A 22,550-nucleotide genomic window follows, 5' to 3' on the forward strand; every position below is an offset into this window, starting at 1 on the left:
ACAAAATGATGAGGGGCTCTGAACATGATAGATAGTGGGAAACTGTACCCATTGGCAGAAGGATTGAGAGCTAGTGGACACTGGATTAAGGTGAATGACAAAAGAACCAACCATGATATGATGAAAAACTATTCTAACACAAGTGCTGAAGATCTGAAAGGCATTGCCTGAGAGTGTGGTGAAGGAAGATTCAATTGTGGCTTTTAAACGTGTGAGGATCTGAGGAGGAAAATTTTGCCGGGCTATGGGGAAATGGCTGGAAGTGAGACTAGCTGAATTGCTTTGGCAGAGAGCTAGCATAGAGACAAGGGACCAAACGGCCTCCCTTTGTGCCTTAACCATTCTATGAGGAAGTACAATTCCATAGGTGTCGGCCACCCACCCTGTATGTATCGCACCCAAAGGGCTATCATGTTATGGGTGAAGGGCCACTGAGTCTTGGCAAGTCATTCAACCAGAGAGAGCATTACCACCAGAGCAAAGGCTGATCCTCTTATCAATTGTTTAAGTTTAATTATTAGTGTCACAAGTAGGCTTACATTAACACTGCAATGAAGTTACTGTAAAAATCCCCTAGTCGCCACACTCCAGTATCTGTTCGGGTACACTGAGGGAGAATTTAGCATGGCCAATGCACCTAACCAGCACGTCTTTCGGCCGAGGGGAGGAAACCGGAGCACACCCACGCAGACACGGGGAGAACGTGCAGATTCCGCACAGACGGATCCAAGCTGGGAATCGAACCCAGGTCAATGGCACTGTGAGGCAGCAGTGCTAACCACTGTGCCCCAACCCTTGCAGTTTTCCCTCCTCTGTCCACAGCATTGAAGCGAGTTAGTACACCCCACCACCTCTATCCCCATGTCGCCGCCTATCCTTAGTGATAGGTGGTCTGTGGGCAGCAAGGGCTGATCCTCCTACTGTCATCAGAGGGAGTTAACCCTTGCAGTTCCCCCTTCTCTTTGTCTAAAGCAAGTGCATTGAAGCATCCCTCATCCCCCCCCCCCCCCCAAGTTATCGCGAGACGGGGATTGGAATGCAGACGGGTTGTAAATTGGAACGCGGCGGGGGTTTGAATCGGGCTGCTGGAACGCGGGGCCGTTAGCAGGCGGTTTCCAGGGTAACCGGGCCTACATTCCCATTCCGCCCACCGCAGCTGCGGAGAAAGAGGAGAGTGTCCCGGGCCGGAGTGCCGCTGACATGAAGCAAACCCGGAGGGGGGCGCGAAACCCAGCCTGAGTGCCGGGGCCTCGGCGCTTCGAGCCGCGCCGGCCGATCATGGTGGGTGCTGGAGGCCGGAGGGCTGCGTTTTCCCGATTGAGCTCCGAGGCCAGGCTTGTGTGCGAGGAGCCTCCCGTCCGCAGGGGAGGCCGAGGCCGGGCTTGTGTGCGAGGAGCCTCCGTCCGCAGGGGAGGCCGAGGCCGGGCTTGTGTGTGAGGAGCGTCCGTCCGCGGGGAGGCCGGGTTTGTGAGGCGCCTCCGCCCGCGGGAGGATGAGGGAGAGACGGTGCCGACTGGGCCGCTTCTTGCTAGTAGGCCCGCTTCCTCAAATGTAACCCAGAGGGGGCGGCCTGAGGGAAGAGTGGGGGCGCGGGCGGCGGCGGCATGGTGCCCTCTCTCCTCTCCTGCAGGAGTCGGGCCTGTGCTCTGGGCTTGTTTGGTGCTGCCCGCTGGGACATGCCCGGGCACAACCCCAGCTCGGGTTGACTCACCGTCCGGTGTGGGCCGAGTCATGCTCGGACATGTCAGAGCCGCCAAGCCTCCCCGCCCAGGGATTCGCCCCGACTTGTCCTCCCTCCCCAATCTCTGTCACAGTCCTGCCGGCAGACTGCATTTAAAAGGAACCCGTATTGGAGTTCGGCTAACAAACGTCGCCTTGTGCTTTAAAGCCAATTTGATCGATCTCTTTCCTTCCTCCCCTTGACAGATGTACAAGGGAGCAATCTTTGCTTAAAGGGAACTTTGGAAATATGGCAACCAACGGAGCAAGCTGTCTCAGCACTTCACAAGATGAACAAGAACTCAACGAAGATCAGGAAAGTCAAGTATGTTTTACGATTATTTATGGACTCTGTAGCTATCTCTACAAACTTTCAGAATATGCCTCTAGTTTTTAAACCTGTTAACCGTTTTAAGAAAATGTTGCATTTTTTTTCTCATCTTCTGCAAATTGTTCCAGGTGAAACCGAAGCCACTCTTACTCAAGCTGCTGCGCTTTGCAGGTGCACAGAATGAAATTTTCACAGTAAAGGAGGTCAGTCAACAGCTAGTTTTATTCTGTAAGCTGTATTGCTTGTATTTGCTTAACTCTACGTGTACAATAGTTGCCTTTGCCAAGTGCCAGCTCAAAGCTAGTACTCTGAATCAGGTCTTGATTGAGCTCAAACCAATTTTAAACCAATCTCAGGTGGAAGTAAAATATCCCGTGGCACAATTTGAAGAAGAGCATAGGAGTTCTTCCCAGTATCCTGTACAATACATTATTTCCTGAAGTACAGTGGTTAGCACTGCTATCTCACAGTGCCAGGGACTTGGGTTCAATTCCGGCCTTGGGTGACTGTCTGTGTGCGGAGTCTGCACGTTCTCTCCGTGCCTGTGTGGGTTTCCTCTGGGTGCTCCGCTTTCCTCCCACAGTCCAAAGAAGTTCAGGTCAGGGAGATTGGCCATGCTAAATTGCCCCTTAGTATCCCAAGATATATATAGGTTAGAGGGATTAGTGGATTAAATACGTGGGGTTACAGAGTAAGTCTTGGTAAGAGTCGGTGCAGACTCTATGGGCTGAATGGCCGTCTCTTGCACTGTAGGGAGTCTGTCATTCTATACACGCTAAAATGTTCAACAATCAATTAGCTGATTTGGAAATATGTTCATTGTCCTATAGACAAATACATAGTGTACATCCTGGTCCCAGAAACAGCAAGTGAGATAAATAAACAATTTTTATGGTGATGTTAAGGGAGGCTGGACTGTAGCAAAACTATTTGCTGCAGCAATTGGTACGTACAAATTGAGAGCAGGAGTAGACCACTCGGCTCCTTGAACCTACTCTGCCATTCAATAAGATCAGGGCTGATCTGATTTAATCTCAACTGCATAATTCCTATCTACCCCCCCAATAACCTTTCACCCACTTGCTTATTAAGAATCTCTGCCTTAAAAATATTCAATGATTCTGTTTCCATGGCCTATTGAGGAAGGGAGTTCAAAGAATCATGACACACTCAAAAGAAAATTTTCCTCATGTGTTTTAAATGGGCAAACCTTATTTTTAAACAGTGTCCCCTGGTGCTAGATTCTCCCATAAGAAGAAACATCCTCTCCCCAGCCACCGTGTCAGCACCCCTCAGGATCTTCTCAATTTTAATCAAGTTGCCACTTACCCTTCTAAACTGCAGTGGATACAAGTTTAGCCTGTCCAACCTTTCCTCATAAGAAAACCCGCCCATTCCAGATTAGTCCAGCTAACCTTCTCTGAACAGAGATATCACTGCCTACTGAAGTTCAGGGCTTAGGCATTCAAGTTGTGTGACCCTGATCTTCACAAGAAATTTCTTACTTAAGTTATATACTTATGACTGTGTGGCCAAATTCCACTCTGACTCCATTTTCAAGTTTGCTGATGACACCACTGTAGTGGGTCGGATCTGAAATCAAGACCAGCTTTTCTAAACAACACTTTTTAAAAAATCTTCTGCTCTGCTTTTATCAGCAAATCCAACCCAGAATTTTATACCACCCCCTTTTTAAAGTTTCCTTTGTCTTAACTGCTTTTACACAAGCTTCAAGGTCCAGATGCTGATTCCATTGTTATTTCAACTTGCATCCCACAGGCCGTAGTAGAATCTCACCTGAAAATTACTTCAGATGTCAGCCTTATTCTTAGCTCTATCTGTTTTTACTGAACTGTTCTCTGATCTGGTATCTTTAACCTCAAATTTCTTGGAAACTTTTCTTTATTTCTCTGGTCTCCATAACTAGCTGCTCATAGAAATCATAGAAATCCTACAGTGCAGAAGGAGGCCATTCGGCCCATCGAGTCTGCACCGACCACAATCCCACCCAGGCCCTACCCCCACATATTTACCCACTAATCCCTCTAACTACGCATCTCAGGGACAATTTTTAACCTGGCCAATCAACCTAACCCGCACATCTTTGGACTGTGGGAGGAAACCGGAGCACCCGGAGGAAACCCACGCAGACACGAGGAGAATGTGCAAACTCCACACAGACAGTGACCCGAGCCGGGAATCGAACCCGGGACCCTGGAGCTGTGAAGCAGCAGTGCTAACCACTGTGCTACCGTGCCGCCCCTACCACTGTGCTACCGTGCCGCCCCTGTTCAGAGAGAGCTGTTCAGATCTCTGCACTGTTTTCTTAACAAATAGTCTGTGGTATGGCTTTACTTCTAGCAAAGCTGAGAGAGATGTTTCTGCTCTAACCTTCTAAACCAATTGCTTCTAGCAGAGCTGAGAGAGCTGCCTTCACTGTCACTAGCTATCTCCAACTGCAATCTATTAGCTAAACTAAAACTTAAAAGCTTCACTACCTTACAAGGCCCTAGTTGCTGAGCAACCACTGCTGGTCTTATTCTTCACACCATAGCACAGATTAGAAACACAGTTGGAATTTAACCAGCCCCCACACATACAAACACCTTTGTCCAGTATTAATCTAACTATAGGTTTCACCCTCCCAAGCAGAAAACCATTAAATTAAACCCAACTCTTTTTTAGTTAAACATAGATGGTGGGTCCTCCCCTTGAAATTTTCTTTCTCATTGGAATGTGCCCATCATTTTATTTATTTATTTATTTATTAGTGCCGCAAGTAGGGTTACATTAACACTGCATTGAAGTTACTGTGAAAATCCCCTAGTCACCACACTCCAGCGCTTGCTTGGGTACACTGAGGGAGAATTTAGCATGGCCAATGCACTTAACCAGCACGTCTTTCGCACTGTGGGAAGAAACCAGAGCACCCAGATGAAACCCATGCAGACACTGGGAGAACGTGCAGACTCTGCACAGTGACCCAAGCCAGGAATCAAACCCGGGTCCCTGGTGCTGAGAGACAGCAGTGCTAATCAATATGCTGCCATATTCTATGCAGTCTGCAATATCATTCATGCATTCTGAAATATCCCCTTTAAATGTCTGCCACTACAACTCTATTGACCTATCCTTTACCTAATTTGCCAGTTCACTTTAGCTAGCTCTGCCTTTATGCCCTCATAATGACCTTATTTAAGTTTAAACTACTAGTCCTGGACCCTCTCTTCTCCCCCTTAAACTGCTGTCTGGGAGCACCTGCGCTGAGGTAATTAATTGTATCTTGTTGTATAACATCAAGTCTAGTATAGCCTGCTCTCTGGTTGGCTCCAGAATGTGCTGTCTGAATTCTTCATTTAGCCACCTTTGCCCATTTGTTTCCTAGTCTAATGTAGATTAAAGCCCCCGCATGAATTTTGCCAAAACTTATTATATCTTTTCTACCCTGTAGTTACTGTTGGGCCTGTACGCCAATCCCACAAGTGATTACTTGTTTTTATCATTTCATCTCTGCCCAAATTACTTGTGCATCCTGGTTGCCTGTACTTAGGCAATCCCTTTTTATCGTGGTAGAATCATAGAATCCTACAGTGCAGAAGGAGACCATTCGGCCCATCAAGTCTGCACCAACCGCAGTCCCATCCAGCCCTATCCCCATAACCCCATGCATTTACCCTAGCTAGTCTCCCTGACACTAGGGGGCAATTTAGCATGACCAATCCACCTAACCTGCATATCTTTGGATTATAGAAGGAAACCGGAGCATCCGGAGGAAACCCACGCAGACACGGGGAGAATCTGCAAACTCCACACAGACAGTGACCCAAGCCGGGAATTGAACCCGGGTCCCTGGCACTGTGAGGCAGCAGTGCTAACCACTCTGCCACCATGCTGTCCTTAAATGATGATAATACCATCACTAATTAGCAGAGCAACCCCTCCACCTTTTCTTCGCATCCTGACTTTTGTAAATATTTTACATACCATTCAATATTCAGGTACTAATCTGTCATTCTGTAGCCACTTCTCTGTAGTGGCTATCAGATTGGACTATTTGCATCTGTTTTGTTTTGAATGCTGCATGCATTCGGATACCAAGCCTTTAGTTTTGTCCTTTTATTATTTTTGTAACCTCTAGCCTTATCAACTGATTTACTCTTGGAATTGTGCTCTCTGTTCCTTCCTGTCAGGGTCTGTTTATCCTTTTCCCATAATAACCGGTTTCTCTCATGCCTTGTCTCTACTCTTTGATTTACCATGTCTTCCTAAATTTGATCCCTTGCCCCCATTATTTAGTTTAAAATCCACTCTACTTCCCTAGATGGGTGGCGGCTCACTCGAATACTTGTCTTAGCACTGTTCAGGTGCAGACCGTCCCAAAAGTACAGCCTCCACTTGCCCCAGTACTTGTGCCAATGCCCCACAAACCAGAACCCATCCCTCCCATACCAGCCTTTGAGCCATACATTCACCTGTATCCTGTTGCAAAACCTGTGGAAGCATGCTGTGGCTCTCCTAACAAGTACAGACCTCTGAGAAATGTCCAAGGTGTTATTTTGCCTGTAAAAATACTTGTTCTTTGTAAGTTAGTCTTCTCATTAAAGAAGTTACTGTAATTTACCATTTACAAGTACTGTACTGTGTTCAAGTCTTGGACCGAAAATTGACGTTTATTTTCTTTTGTTGACAGGTAATGCATTATTTAGGACAATACATAATAGCTAAGCAGTTGTATGATGAAAAACAGCAACATATAGTTCATTGTTCCGATGATCTGCTGAGTCACTTGTTTGGAGTACAAAGCTTTTCAATTAAAGAGCCACGGTAAAGTAAATTTTGAAGACAAAAATTTCAAAATGTGTTGTGAATATGGTGCAAGAGGTTTAAAAGACTTTGTAGGTTCATTGTCATTTAAGCTAAGTTATGCACACCTGCAATTGACAAACTTAGAAGGCACAGTAAATTTTGTAGAAGTAACAGTCATGAGGTGTTTAAATTTGTAAAGATTCAATAGTGTAGGTGCAGGGCTGCTAAAGGAGACAAGATTTAAAAAAATTGAGCTAGGCCTTTGAAGATTAAATCAGGAAGCACATTTCCACAGAACATAGCAGAAATGATGGAGTTCTTACACCCCTGACCCAAAAAGCAAAATAAGCTACCACCAGTGTTAAGGCATTTGAAATTGACTGAAATTGACAAATTTTTATTAGATATGCATATGTTCAAATATAGATAAGTAAAGTTGAGATGCAGATTAGCCTTGATCCATTGAATGGCAAGCAGAGTGTTAAAAGGCCACCTCCTTTTTCTCTAGCTAGGGCAATGGTTCACAATTTCCACCTGTTGTCTGCATTATGTTGCCTCTGTCAATGGTACTTGTTGGGCATTAACTATGATTTAACAGCATAAAGGAGCAATTCCTTTTAATTTTATGATACTGCATGCCCAATTATAAATTATATTTTAAATCTAATTCTGCAGCAATTGCGTGCATTGCTGCTTTAGAAATGTGCTGCTTTAGAAATGTGCTGTTTGTTTGGCTTTTTAAAGTTCTGCCAGTACTTGTATGTTAAAAGTATCCTAACAACATATTAGTCATAGTACTAGACAAGTGATCAAAGCAGCAGTTATTAACCTGTTTCATATCTGCTTTTCTCCTGCCTTCAGTTATACAAAATGAAGGATCTTTCATAAGCAATGATATATTTAAATAAGATTTTGTTTGCTACACCAGTATTTAAGTACTAAAATGCAATCATAAAAATACGTGGTAGTTTGCATAGAAAATGCACTCATTATGTAAGAGAAAATGCCGGAAAATCTCAGCAGATCTTGCATCTGTAGGGAGAGAAAAGAGCTGACATTTTGAGTCCAGACGACCCTTTGCCAAAGCTAAAAGGCATAGAAAGTGGGAGATATTTATACTGTAGGGTGAGGGAATGAAGGACGAGTCATAGCCACAGAAGCCAGTGGAAAAGACTGCTAATGGCTGTCCATAGAGAGAATAAAGGGTGTGAATGGCCAAACGGCAGAGAAGCTAAAATGAAGCTGTTGGGGGGCGGGGCATGCGGCATTTCCCCCCCCCCCCACTCCTGTTCCTAATTTGTACAATATAATAGATGTTCTCCCTACTGTTTCCCAGCTCAGTTGCTTCACTCTAGGTTAGAAAGTACAGAAATTTGTTATCGATCAATTTCTTTTTCCAAATCAGGAATTCTCTCCTTCAGGGAAGATTAACCACTCCTAGAATAAAACAGTACCATCAGGCAAGAACCAAATTTGGTACTAGCAATAAATTTTTTTACTTGTTCTTTGGAATGTGAGCTTTGCTGGCAAGGCCAGTATTTATTGTCCATCCCATATTGTCCTTGAGGAGGTGGTGGTGAGCTGATTTCACAAACCACTGCCATTCTTGTGTAGGTGCATGCAGAGTGCTCTATTGCAATAATATCTCTCGAAGAGAGCAGCCTCTTAAGAATAGCATAGTGAAAAGTTTAAAGTCAAGTTGGTCAACTAGCTTGTTAACCCCAATTTATAAGTTATAGTATATAATGTATAAACTGTACTTCTTTATTTTATAGGACGTTGTATGCCATGCTGTCAAAGAATTTGACATCTGTGAACCATGAAGGTAGGTTGTTTCAATTGCACTCATGTTTCTTTATTAGTTACTTGATGTAGTATGTTGATTTAAGGGGAAATTCAGGAGGAAATATCTACTTATTTATGGACATCAGAAAATGTAAGTTCATCACTGGATTACACTTTTTCTAACTAATTCCACCTTAAATATGGAGCATTGTTTCTTGAAGTATATATGTGCTTTTAAGGCCAAAAATTATTGTGATGCATTGCATATTGAGGCACCAAGGAGCTGATCATTCTGTCTACATGCTGTTCTGTAACCAATCCTGTAGAGCAAATGGTTTGCACTTCTCTGAATTATGTAGATTAGGGTCTACATTACTTCCATCCATAACTGGGAATGACACTAGACATCCAGAAAGATCAGTAAGAAAATGGATGGGCAGTGAAGGATGTATTGTGCCCTCAGTGTTATTCTTTTCAACAAATCCCTTTGAAGATGCACTAGTTGTGTATCTTTAGCATCCTAGGATGTGTTGTGAAGGATGTGCATAGCTGCCTTCAACGACTTGTTTGATCACCGAGCAGGTGCTTGTTACTGGTGATGATATTGAAATCTCGACTACTGATTTTTCTTTTCCTAATGCCAAGTTCTTGCTAATTCTGAATGGCCTTAAGAACCAAAAGGGTGTTTAAAAGAGCTGGGAGATAAGAATTTAGGTTTGAGTTGGGATTGAAGGTTATCAAAAGTTTAGATTAGCTGAATAATGGGATTTAAAAAAAATTCATTTAAGGGATGTATGTGGGTGTTGGCTAGGCCAACATTTGTTACCCATTTCCTAATTGCCTTTGTGACGGTGCTGGTGAGCTGCTTTTGAACCGTTGCTGTCCCTGTGGAGTAGGTACATGCACAGTGCTGTTAGGAAGGGCATTCCAGGATTTTGACACAGCGAAAGAGAAGAAACGGCGACATATTTCCAAGTCAGAATGGTGAATGACTTGAGGAGCAACTTCCAGGTGATGGTGTTCCCATGTGTCCGCTGCCCTTGTCTTTTTAGAAAGGTCTTGGGTTTGGAAGGTGTTGCCTAAGGAGCCTTGGTGAGTGGTGCAGTGAATCTCTGCAGGAATACACTGCTGCACTGTTTGCTGGTGGTGGACAGAATGACTGTTTGTGGATGGGGTGTCAATCAAGCAGACTGCTTTGTCCTGGATGGTGTTGAGCTTCTTCTGTGTTGGAACTGCACTCATCCAGGCAAATGGAGAGTATTCCATCACACTGCTAATTTGTGCCTTGTACGTAGTGAACAGGCTTCAGGAGTCATCAGGTGAGTTACTCACCGCAGGATTCCTAGCTTCTGACCTGCTCTTTTAGCCACAGTATCTATGTGACTAGTCCAGTTCATTATCTGACCAATGATAACCCCCAGGATGTTGAGAGTGGGAGATTCACAATGGTAATGCCATTGAATGTCATGGGGCAATGGTTAGATCCTTTCTTGTTGGAGAATGGTAGTTGAGTGATGTGAATGTTACTTGCCACTTGTCAGCCCATGCTTGGATATTGTCCATGTCTTGCTGCATTCAGGCATCGACTGCTTCAGTATCTGAGGAGTTGTCAATGGTGAGAATGAGGTCAAGTATGTTTTTCCCTCTTATTGGTTCTCTCACCACCTTCCACAGACCTAGTCAGCAGCTATGTGCTTTAGGGGCAGGTTGGTGGTGGTGCTACTGTGCCAGTCATGGTGAGGAACATTGAAAGTCCCTCACTCAGTGCTCCCTTCAATTGGTTACAACTGCTAGGTAGACTATCCAGTTTTGTTCCTTTTTTATTGACTTTGTGGCATTTGATACAACTGAGTGACTTGTTTGGCCATTTCAGAGGGCATTTAAGAGTTAACCACATTGCTGTGGTCCAGAGTCAAATGTAGGCCAGACCAGGTAAGGACAACAGGTTTCCTTTCCTAAAGAGAATTAGTGATCCCGATGGTTTTTTTAAATTACACTCTCAACAATTGTTTCATGGTCATTGTTAAACTTTTAATTCCAGTTTTTTTTTAATAGCACGGCACCATCTGCCGTGGTGTGATTCGAACCCTAGGTCTCTGGATTACTCATCAACTTCGCCACCGCCTCCCCTATCTGGTTTATATATCTGTCAGACTATGGCCACAGTCTTTTTGGTTAATTGGATGTCTGAAATGGTTGGAGACCAGCCACTGTGTTCCAATATCCAAATCAGGCTACTGAGAAATCTACATGCACAAAATTTCTGCTTGCAATTTACACAAGAGTTTATGCAGATTGACAGACTTGGGGACTCCTAAATGTGCACATGGTACTGTTCAAGTTTGTCCTTAAAAAAACTACTTACTAGAGCACTAGTAATTTTCCACTTTTTGTCGCTGTGGAACCACCCGACCTGTAAAGACATTGGTTTACATGATTATTTGATGCAGAGTTGGGGGAAAAAAAGCTCCAACCTACCGGGATTATACCCCTTCCTCCAGATTCCATTTGTGGTGCACCACAACCCTGCACTGCAATGCTGCACATTTCCCTGGTACCAGATATAATTACTAAGTTGGCTACATAATATTAACTGTAATCCAATCTTTATCAACAGCATCTTTTCAGCTCTAAAAGAGACATTTTCCTAAAAGGAAGGTAGTCCCTAGTTGGTCATTTAAAGAGCTCCTCTCACTGAAAAAGAGCACATATACCTGGTGCTGCTTAGACGTGGCTTTAATAATGATCACAGCCTAGATATTCTTTACTCCTTCGTGGTATCATCATTTAATGTGTAAAGAATTAGTTACAGCCTCCTCAGCTTAGTTGTGTGAGGCATTGATGCATAGATATGTGTGTATTTCTCTGTATTCACCATCGAATCAACACCAGTTTGGGTCCAAGCTTTTTATCAGTAATGTAACTGATTTTCAACATTAGTATGGTGAAAGGCCCGGCACAGAGCAGCTTGTAACATAACAGGCACCTTGATGATCTGAATACTCAGTCTATTGTGAGGTACCAAGCTTGCTAACTACCAACTACTAATTGCAAGTCCTTATGAGAGACTTTGGCCTATAGGAATACTCAGTGATATTTGATGTGACTGGCCAAAACACACTTATTTGCTGCATTTGTTCCCCATTTTTTGCTAAATGTCAATCCTTAACCGTGTGAAATAGAATCCCTACAGTGCAGAAGGAGGCCATTCGTCCCATCGAGTCTGCACCGACCACAATCCCACCCAGGCCCTATTCCCATCACACCTCATGTTTACTCTGCTAATCCCTTGACACTAGGGTCAATTTTAGCATGGCTAATTAACCTACCCCACACATCTTTGGACTGTGGGAGGAAACCTGCGCAGACATGAGGAGAATGTGCAAACTCCACACAGAGTGACCCAAGCTGGGGTCCCTGGTGCTGAGGCAGCAGTGCTAACCACTGTGCTGCCCCACTTCTGGTCCTTCTATCACGTTCTTGAGAACATGATTTTGAAGGAGAACTGAATGCATTTTACCTGTCACATGCTTGCACTGACGTTTTGCTGTCATTGAAAACGACCAAAATACTCTTCCTCTTTTTCAGCATCTCCTATCTGTCTCCTGCAGATTATGCTGAAACTTTCTAATCTGATCTTGTTTAGTACGATACATAACTCACTTGGAACACTCTTTGAAAGTGCAACAACAAATTATATTCACAGTGGTTTTAATGTAATAAAGTACCAAGATGGTTCATGGGGCATTATAAAACAAAGTTAATACTTTCGAGCCACAGAAGATTACAGGGTAGATGGTTTTAAGGAGTGTCATGAGGAGGAAAAAGAAGTGACGAGGTTTGGATAAGAAATTCCACAGCTACGGCCCAGACATCTGATGGCATGGCCAACAGTGGAGCATTTAAAATCTAGAATCTTCACAAGATCAAAAGTAGAGTGTAAATTCCTATTCGCTCTACTTTCCCTTCTTCCTTATGCCTTATCATTGAAGTAGTGAATAGTCATGCAAGGTTTATATTCCACTCTGTCAAATCTGGCACTATACTTTGATTCTGTTGTACCAACCATATTGCTATTTCTTGTCAATGCCTTCCCCAACCACTTTATGAATCACTATATCTGTAGCAACTGTCTGTACTTGTGCCTCCTGCATACCAATGTTAGAGGTAATTAACACAATTTAATTGGAAATGCTCAGCTGCTGTCTTCCTACCTTTCCAGAACTTGGAAATCAAACTTCTGCAAAATTTCCATTCCACCTTTTTCCTGATTGAACTGTTGCCACTTTTACAAAGAGCAAGCAGATCTTTCTGATTTTATTTCAATTTGCATTAGTTGGTGGTACAGTCACTTCTAAATCACAAGGTTCTGCATCAAATTTTAATCCAGGATTTGAGCATTTCATCCCTGTGGACTCTCCAATGCTGCTTTGAAAAACAACATTGTTAGGTGCCAACCGCTAGATGTTAAATTAAAATCTTGTCATATTGTGACAACAATTTTAGGTAGACTTAGAAAAGCAAGATGGCACCTTTTATAGAGCAGAAAGCTTTTTGCGTATGTTCTGATCAACATCTATTCCTCAACCAACACTGTAAGAGACAGATTAAACGATTCATTCCATTGTTTTTGGAATGTTGTTGCTATGCTTACCGTGCTTACCTATATAGCAACAATGCATTTATAACTAATTCGTTTTTATAACTCACTACTTCTTGAGATGTGGTGAGCTCCAAAAGTAAGTCTTTCTTTTCACTCCAATTCTAGCCAATTTCCCATTATGTTTAGGAAAGTATTAGAGCATAAGAACATAAGAAATGGGAGCAGGAGTAGGCCATCTAGCCCCTCGAGCCTGCCCCGCCATTCAATAAGATCATGGGTGATCTGATAGTGGTTTAGTTCCACTTACCCGCCCGCTCCCCATAACCCTTAATTCCCTTATTGATCAGAAATCTATCTACCTGTGACTTAAACATATTTAATGAGGTAGCCTCCACTGCTTCAATGGGCAGAGAATTCCAGAGATTCACTACCCTCTGGGAGAAGAAGTTCCTCCTCAACTCTGTTCTAAACTGACTCCCCCTTATTTTGAGGCTGTGTCCTCTTGTTTTCTTTCTAAGTGGAAAGAATCTCTCTACCTCTACCCTGTCTAGCCCCTTCATTATCTTATATGTCTCTATTAGATCTCCCCTCAGCCTTCTAAACTCCAACGAGTACAGGCCCAATCTACTCAATCCCTCCTCATAAGCTAACCCTCTCATCTCCAGTATCAACCTGGTGAACCTTCTCTGTACTCCCTCCAAGGCCAATATATCCTTCCGCAAATAATATTACTTCCATTGTTTCAATCTTTTTAACTGGTGAGACCCACATCAATGCTTGTCTTGTTTTATGGATCCACTGATGTGCGGACTCACAGGTCCACTAGCCTCAACAATCTCTCTGATTTATCTTAAATGCGTGCTCCAATCTTTGTTTCTGTCCTGGACCCCTTAAGTCACTTGCTTCCCCTCTAATTATTGTCATAATGTCCTTGTGCTGCAGCATGCTAATATTATGAAAACTTCTATTAACCTCCAGATTACACTTACTTTGAAAATTCTGGTCTAATTCTAATTTTGGAAAAAAACCCTTTGTATTAAGTAAGCATTCTTCTACTTTTAACAATTGCAAGCACGTGTTGAGAAGTTTTTCTGTGTGATGTAGATTCTATAAATGATCTCAATCTTGGAAAGATTACCAACCAGCTTGGGGGTGAAGATTGTCTTGTGGTAAGATTTTCTTGATTTGTTGAAAGCTGTGGGCATATTTCCCAGTAACAGTATATTGTTGATACAGTATTGGTTCCAATGCAATTTTTATGTACTTGTAAGTTTTGAAGACTAGCATTAACTTTTCATCCTGAAGTAAAATAAGTTAAAAAGACTTGATTCCACCATAGTTCATGAGACCTAATGTCTATCTGTGTACTACGTTTAAATTATCCTGCTAAAACTCTGTAAAATAAATCAGTGATTTCTAATTTAAGCTTAAAAGTGATAAAACTTGCCACAGAGTTCAACATGGTAGTCTACTATTTTATCATGTATTGTACTAATAAGCATTGTTTCCCACTTTTTAGACAGTAATGCCAAATGAAGGGAACGCATGTACATCGTGCAATATTTCCTATTCTCCTGCTGCAGGTAGAAGATCCAACTGCAGTGACTCTGGTAAGTACATTGTGGCTATCTGTACGTAAGATGAAACAGTGGACTTCTTGAATTACTTGTCTATATGGTATTAGCTAACCTCACGATGATACTGATGATGTAACAGCAGCTGTTGGCTTTTCAGATCTGGTTTCGTTCACACTGCTTGCCGGGAGTATGACCAGCAATTCCTACTGTCTGCTAAACACTCCCTTCGTAGTTTTCATTATCTCCTTAAATATGTTCTTTCCTTTGATCTCTCCATTGTCTCAACCAGTCTCTCTAACAGAATTGATTAATTTAATCTCTACTTTAGCTTTTAGAATTTAGAAGAAAAGTGAACTCACTCAGTCCATACTTTACCAATGACACCCTTCATTCACACATTGCATATCTTCTCCTCTTGAATCAGAATAACCCATTCAAAGCTATTCCTGTCCTGTAACCATCCGCACTAAATTACCTTAGGTATACACCTCTTTTGAAGTATTACTAGGCTCATTACCATATCAAGCCCACAGTTTAGATCTCAGTCGCTCGGTCCCTTGCTTTAATTACCACTCTCATACCCCAACAGTTTAAAACATGACCAGAATATTATCAATAGAAAAGTATTACAATTTAATTTATTGGATTTTCCTGACAGGTTTTCTTGACATGACATACATTTTGTATCCCAAAGAAGGGCAAAGATGTATTTTCCATGTGTTTGCATTTCATTTGAAATCCATAAAATATGGCCCAAAAAACTAGGTTGGGCACTGTTGCATCATTAGAGCACCATCTATGACACTGTACCTGACCATTGCTCTTTTGTGCAGTTTAACTGTGTCAAAGTTGTTGAACAAAGTACTCTTAAAGGTGAAGGTGGCAACTAAGGCAAAGCAGATAGAGCAGCATCTTGCTATGAATGCTTTGCGCTTGGTAGGTTTCTCAGGGGATCAGCAGTCAGTAATGCAGTGTAAAGTCACACACCCAGTACAGCTTCTTCCGAGTGTGAGCAGTGCAGATTAATGGACAATCTATGTCACTTCCTGCTTAATTGTTCCCGTTATGACAATCTTTCTTTAACAGGCACCACCTGGCTTGTAACTAATTGTAAACATTTATTTTTATAAATCGTGGTTAATGTGGAAGGACCCGCTGTCCACATAAGAATATTATGTCATTATTGCTCCACACAGTGGACACACCCACTGGATTATTGCTGTGGATACACTTAAAAGCTTGATGTGTGAAATTTATATTTTAGATAACGATGTCTCATCTGACGAACAATTTTACAATAGACGGCGAAAACGACATCGATCGGATAGCATTTCCCTCCATTGGGATGATTTATCTTTGTGTTTAATAAGCAAATTGCGTCGTGAACATGGAAACAGTGAATCATCAGATTCTCCCAGTCATCTGGTACGTAAAGCATAAAAAAATTTATCAGATCATCTTTAAGATGAAATTGCTTTTTCCTGTATGAAAGCAGTATCTATTTGATTCTCTTGCTATGTGACATAATTAATACTGTACTTAAATTGCTAAGAATACACAAGTAAAAAGCAAAACACTGCAGATAGTGGAAATCTGAAACATAAACTGAAGATTATCAAAACATTGTCTGCATCAATGAAAGGAACCAGCAAGTGAAGCGCACACATTTTGAAGAATAAAAATGTAGAGAGCCTTGCTGAGCATTGATGTGGAGATGCCAGCGTTGGAATGGGGTGGGCATAGTAAGAAGTCTTACAACACCAGGTTAAAGTCCAACAGGTTTATTTGGTAGCATGAGCTTTCGGAGTGCTGCCCCTTCATCGGGTGAGTCGAGAGTTGGGTTCACAAACAATTGCTGAGCATTGTCAACATATTCTCATTTTTTTTACAGATCTTTGCTCCCTGTAGTATTTGAACTTGATGCACTTGTGTAGTTCTTGAGCCTTCACATCATTTGCCTTCCTCACAAAATAAAGTAACTTCACAAAAGCCATGTAAACCTTTTAAAATAAAAATGTTGAAGGCAGGTGGAATCAAACTACGTTGATGGAAATATAGTACAGTATATTTTGGAGATTTCTAAAAACAAATTTTTGTGAGATGTGGGTATTGCTGACCACGCTAGCATTTATTGCCATTGAGAAGCTGCCTCCTTGAACTACTGCTATCCATGTTGTGTAGGTACACCCACACTGCTTTTAGGATTTTGACCTAGTGACAGTTAAAGAATGGTGATATATTTCCAAGTCAGCATGGTGAGTGGCTTGGAGGGGAAGAGGTCTCAGGTTTGGAAGGTATTGTCTAAGGAGCCATTTGGCCCATCGAGTCTATTTCTCCGTTCAATTAGATCATAACTGATCTGATATAATCCTCAATTCCATTTCCTGCCTTATCCCCATAACTCTTGATTGCCATACTGATTAAAAATCTGTCTATCTTAGCCTTGAACATACTCAATGATCCAGCCTCACAGTGAAGAATTCCATAGATTCACTACCACCTGAGAGACAAAATTCCTCCTTGCGTTGGTCTTAAATGGGCGACTCCTCACTTTTAGATTATGCCTTTTGGTCCTAGACGCTATCCCAAGGGGAAGCAACCTCTCGGCACTTAACTATCAAGCCCCTGAGAATGCTGTGTGTCTCAATAAGATCACCTCTCATTCTTTTAAACTGTAATGATTACAAGCCCAACCTACGCAACCTCTCGTCATAAGAAAATCCCTCCATACCGAGGATCAACCAGTGAATCTTCTCTAGACTGCCTCGAATGTCAGTATATCTTTCCTTTGATAAGGGGACCAAAACTGTTCAGTGTGATGTTGAGCAAGACCTCCCTATTTTGAAATGATTCCAACATTCCTTTTGCCACCCTATTACCTGCTGAACTTGCATTCTGGCTTTTTGTGATTTATGTACAAATCTTGCTGAAGCTTGTTGTAAATGCCTTTGCCCTTTTCACTGATATGCTTGGCTCCCACATCATTAAGGATGGACTTATTTGTGGAGCATCCTCTTGTTTCTTGTTTAATTGCCCATCACCATTCACTGCTATATGTAGCAGGACTGCAGAGCTTAGATCTCATCTGTTGGCTGTGGATCACTTGGTTCCATATGTTGCATGTGGATTTTGCTGTTTGACATGCAAGTAGTCTCTTGTGCTGTATCTTCACCAGATGAACACCTCATTTTTAGGTATGTCTGCTGCTCCTTGCACATTTGATTGAATCGGGGTTGATCCCTCGACTTGATGGTAATGGTAAGTTGGGGACATAGTAGGCCCACAGCACCTCACGGACGCCAAGTTTAGCATTGTGGTATTGCAACACAACGCAGTACAGTCAAGCACTCAATATCGTTTGAGATTTATCTGCATTTATTTTCAAACAGCTAGATTATGCTCTGCTTTGTGAATCCTTATATTTAGATAGTGTGTTTTGTCTTTGCTTTTCCTATGGACTCTAATTTGTCTGCTTTCCTGTTTAGGATATTCATGTGGGTACAGAAGGTGAAGACTCCAGTGATAAATTCAGCGTTGAGTTTGAAGTTGAATCTGTCCACTCTGAAGATTATAGTGATTTCAGTGAGGATTCACAAGACCGAAGTGACGAAGAGGCAAGCTTCAAACAACAAATTATTTCATTCTCTAAATGCTTTGATTTAAAAGATACTAAGGGTAACTTTTTTGCAGATTTATGAAGTTGCCATTTTTGAAGCTGCGGACAGTGACGAGGGCACCTTTATTGAAGAAATTGATCCAGAAATATCTGAAGCTGTAAGTTAGTCTTTTTTGGAGTTTGGGTTGGCTGGTTATTGCAATGTTGTTTTCCCTACATTGGTCACACTCCTCTTCCTCCTACATCCACACACCATAACCCCTGCCAACAGTTTTTTAGAAAGCCCCTGCGGCGGCGACACAGTGACTTTAACAGGTTACTGATTTGAGTCTGATCACAGCTGTCATTGAGTGGAAGCTAAATGTTTTCTGCCCAAATTAAGTAACTTTCTTTGTTACCGAACCATCTGGGCAGCAGATCATCTACAAAACGTTGCAGTACAATAATCCAATTATCTTTATTTTTATCTCCCTGCATACTGCACTTCAGCAGCAGAGATCACCAGCTAAATTGCCCATCACCATTCACTGCTATATGTAGCAGGACTGCAGAGCTTAGATCACCAACGGGTTAGGTTGATTGGCCAGGTTAAAAATTGCCCCTTAGAGTCCTGAGATGCGTAGGTTAGAGGGATTAGCGGGTAAATATGTGGGGGTAGGGCATGGGTGGGATTGTGGTCGGTGCAGACTCGATGGGCCGAATGGCCTCCTTCTGCACTGTAGGGTTTCTATGATTTCTATGAAATAGCAATAGCTAGTCTGCTGCATTGTCTCAGTAATTAAGTAATGCTACCCATTACCTTTGTTTGTTTGTACTTCAAACAATAGATTTACAGCAATAAAATTCATTTGCAGGATTATTGGAAGTGTTCTAATTGTGAAGAGCTGAATCCTCCACTGCCGCGACACTGTCATCGATGCTGGTCTGTCCGCCAGGATTGGCTGCCGGATAAACCTAAAATTCAGCAGTCTGACAAAGAGCAGGATGATGGTATTGATGTTCCTGATTGCAAAAAGCCCCCACTTGAGCCAAAGGAATCAAACTGTTCAGATTTGATCAGCGAGGCTTCTCATTGTTCAGAGTCACAAGAAACTGAGTGCTCGCAACCTTCTACATCTGGTAGCTTCAACAGTCAGGAAACTGATAAAGAAAGTGCAGACAAGGGAGAGAAAGGCGAGTTGAACACTGTGGGACCTCTGGAAGCTTGTGTTATATGTCAGGCACGGCCAAAGAATGGTTGTATTGTTCATGGTAGGACTGGCCATCTTCTCGCTTGTTACACTTGTGCAAAGAAGCTGAAAAAAAGAAACAAGCCGTGTCCTTTGTGCAGAGAGCCAATTCAACTTGTTGTGTTGACTTACTTTAGTTAAATGTGTTTATTTATATTTAATTTTGTTTTAGTTATTCATAAGTTGGATTTGCAAAAAAAATGGCAATTTAGGATGACTACCGTTTTAAGTAGTACTCCATATGAACATTTTGGCTTTACAATCATAATGGTAACTTATTTTGCCATTAACATGATCAGAAAATGTGGTACATTTTTGAGTTAATTAAAGATTACTCTCTAACTAAATTGTTCTTTGCATTAAGGAATCTACTTGATTTTAAAACAGATTTTCAGAATTAACTTGTCCAATTTGTGCTTGAATGTCATTATAAGAACTTTCTGCAAAATACAATTTATCCATCAATAGGATAAAATGTACTGGTAATTTCCTCAGAAAAAACACCATACTACACTACAATTTAACCAAGAGAGATGTTCATAATTGTACACCACAAAATGAGATGTTAGTAGAATCAAAGAATGTGAACCATGCTTTGCTGGAAGGACTGTGTGTTGGAAGTAGATGAGTCTTCTCTTGGCTCACTTTTGCACATTGACTAGTTGTTTTCACTGCTGATTTGTTGAATGACTGAACATTGCCGCTGTGGGAATTGCCTGCTATCAAGACAGCAAAGGGAAAACAAAACAGAGGAGTCTTTGCCACTGTAAGAATTGCCTGGTACCAAGACAGCAAAGGGAGAAAAAAGAACTGCGTGCTACCGAGACAGCGAAGGGAAAATAAAACAGAGGAGTTTTTGCCACTGTGAGAATTGTCTGGTACCAAGACAGCAAGGGGGCGGGGGGGGGTCTGCAATCCAGGCCGTGTCCAGATAAATAACTTTTTTCTGCCCTTTACTCCAAAAAGTTTGTATTTCTTAGGAACTGTTGCACAAAATAATTTTATTTAAATCAAATAGCTGTTTTTATTATAAATGGGAACTTGTCGGAGCTGATGTAGTTAGATTGGTTTTGCTCATACCAATTCCCTTGTGATGCCTATTGACCAATCACTTGCATAAACTGTATATATTACAATATTTATGATGATAAAATCCAGATATATGTGTAATATCTTTGAGCTCCTGAATGTTTGTAAGGTTAGTGTGCAATTTTGTGACAGGGGAATCAAGATTTTATGCCTGCTCTGACTGAAATAACATTTTTAGCTAGTTCCTACCCTTGACCCTCATGAAAAATTGGCTGTGATTTCTGATACCCAACATCCAAATGTGTATTTTACAACAAGCTTGCTCTTGGCTCCTGATTAAATAATCTTCCAAAACTGGTTATTCAGCTTGTTGAGTGAAAAATGGCAAGGTACCAGAGAGCAAAGTATCCGAGTAGCAGTCAGTGGCTTGGGGAGAAAAAATAGTTCGGTTTTGGAGAGGGGTGGGTGGTGGCCGGGAGGTAGAAACTAAAGTACGCCAACTCCCAAACTGTAGCCATGTAGAAACATTTGTTCTGATCCAGAATTACTCGGTCACAATTGCACAATTTCCTTCATTACAAAACATTGCGTGACTTTGTGTTTCATTGAGGCCAACCAGTACATGTTGATTTATTGATTTTTATTTCACTTGTCAAAAGTACAAAACATAAAAACTACCATTAACAGTAGACAAAAAGCATTTACATAGCCCGTCAAAAATGTTTGAATCTCATTGATTAGGTGTAAAGGCTCAATGACGGCTGGAGAATTCACAGGTTCATGCCTACGAAGTCTTTAATGAGAAATTTGTTGATCTTGGTTGTGATGAGCAGGCTGTGGTCAGAGCATCATCTGCCTTGGGAGAGAGGGACATGTTGTCTGTCCCTTATTTGCATTGATAGGGACTGTTTGAGCAATAAGATGTGGACATTTTGGAGCAACTTGACAAGTGAATACTTTTGTTGTTTTGAATATTGTAGAAACGTTTCTGTCAGAGTGCTGTTTTCTAGTGCTTTGAATCTCCCATTTCCTACGGGCTTAGATCGCACAATCGACAGTAGAAACGGAAATGCTGGGTGGGGGAAATTTGTAAAACGGGCACTTGTAGCTGTGAGTTGTGCCTACCAGGCAACCAAGTAGTTCCGGTGGCCAGCAAGCAAAACATTTATCTGTGACCGGACAGTGGCTGCCTGTGTTTCTAATGCAGTGTATTCACTGGTGGCTCTTGAGGTTTTTTTTTGGAGGGGGCATGATTCTGGTGGTAAAAGTATTTAACAAAGTAATGCAGCTTAAAAGAAAATCTTGCCTTTGAGTATTTTAGACTTTTATATGAAGGAATGTTATGATACGGAGAGTGTGAGCAGAGTGCTGTCCCTCGCTATCTCTATTTTTGACCTCTTTTCCCCCTCCACCGCCCTCTCTCTCTGTCCATATTGTTTTCTTTGTAACTGCTATTGCAGCTTTGTGATGGAAGTTCTTAACAAAAATAGGGTTTGTGGTTATTGCCATAATGCTTACTTGAATAAAAACATCACTGTGTATGATAGAACATGTATTAAGTTTCTAAGCTATATTCAATAAAAATATATTTAATATAAAAACAATTGGATTCATAAGGAAGGTTCTGTTTTAAGTTGTTTTCAAATTTCTATGTAGTTGCATTGCGTAAACTGATTTTGATGGAGAAAAGAACTGCTTGATTTATTTTACTTAAGTATTTGAATCAAGCCAGAAATTGCTAGAGAGAGCCTGATTGGACTTAACTTCGATGCGTTTTGTTTTTTTAAATTGTTTGCATTATTGTTGAAAGTGCAAGTCAGTGAAGGCAACAGGACATCTGGAACCTTAGTGAACA

The 22,550-nt window shown here is 41.8% G+C and overlaps 1 protein-coding gene across 2 annotated transcripts; it reads left to right on the top strand.

Annotated features, from left to right (window-relative positions):
• The first annotated feature begins 964 nt into the window (after positions 1 to 964).
• Positions 965 to 22,290, top strand: mdm2 (MDM2 proto-oncogene). 2 transcript variants are annotated; one of them, XM_078219731.1, is made up of 11 exons: positions 965 to 1,281; positions 1,927 to 2,044; positions 2,179 to 2,253; positions 6,741 to 6,874; positions 8,632 to 8,681; positions 14,349 to 14,413; positions 14,764 to 14,854; positions 16,086 to 16,246; positions 18,307 to 18,435; positions 18,512 to 18,595; positions 19,292 to 22,290. In XM_078219731.1, the coding sequence occupies exons 2-11, from the start codon at positions 1,970 to 1,972 to the stop codon at positions 19,805 to 19,807; spliced, it is 1,380 nt and encodes a 459-aa protein (XP_078075857.1). In that variant the 5' UTR covers positions 965 to 1,281; positions 1,927 to 1,969; the 3' UTR covers positions 19,808 to 22,290. The 2 variants fall into 2 exon arrangements, with proteins under 2 accessions (XP_078075857.1, XP_078075858.1); XM_078219732.1 differs by having other exon boundaries at positions 965 to 1,120; positions 19,292 to 22,271.
• Positions 22,291 to 22,550: the final 260 nt, after the last annotated feature.

The sequence above is a fragment of the Mustelus asterias genome, chromosome 9, assembly GCF_964213995.1.
Source record: "Mustelus asterias chromosome 9, sMusAst1.hap1.1, whole genome shotgun sequence".
Classification (NCBI taxonomy): domain Eukaryota; kingdom Metazoa; phylum Chordata; class Chondrichthyes; order Carcharhiniformes; family Triakidae; genus Mustelus; species Mustelus asterias.

Excerpts from the sequence above, each read along its gene's own strand:
- mdm2 (XM_078219731.1), top strand. The coding sequence starts at position 1,970 with ATGGCAACCAACGGAGCAAGCTGTCTCAGCACTTCACAAGATGAACAA. Across the intron at positions 2,254-6,740 it reads AAATTTTCACAGTAAAGGAG|GTAATGCATTATTTAGGACA; the intron begins GTCAGTCAACAG and ends TTTTGTTGACAG. Across the intron at positions 18,596-19,291 it reads ATCCAGAAATATCTGAAGCT|GATTATTGGAAGTGTTCTAA; the intron begins GTAAGTTAGTCT and ends ATTCATTTGCAG.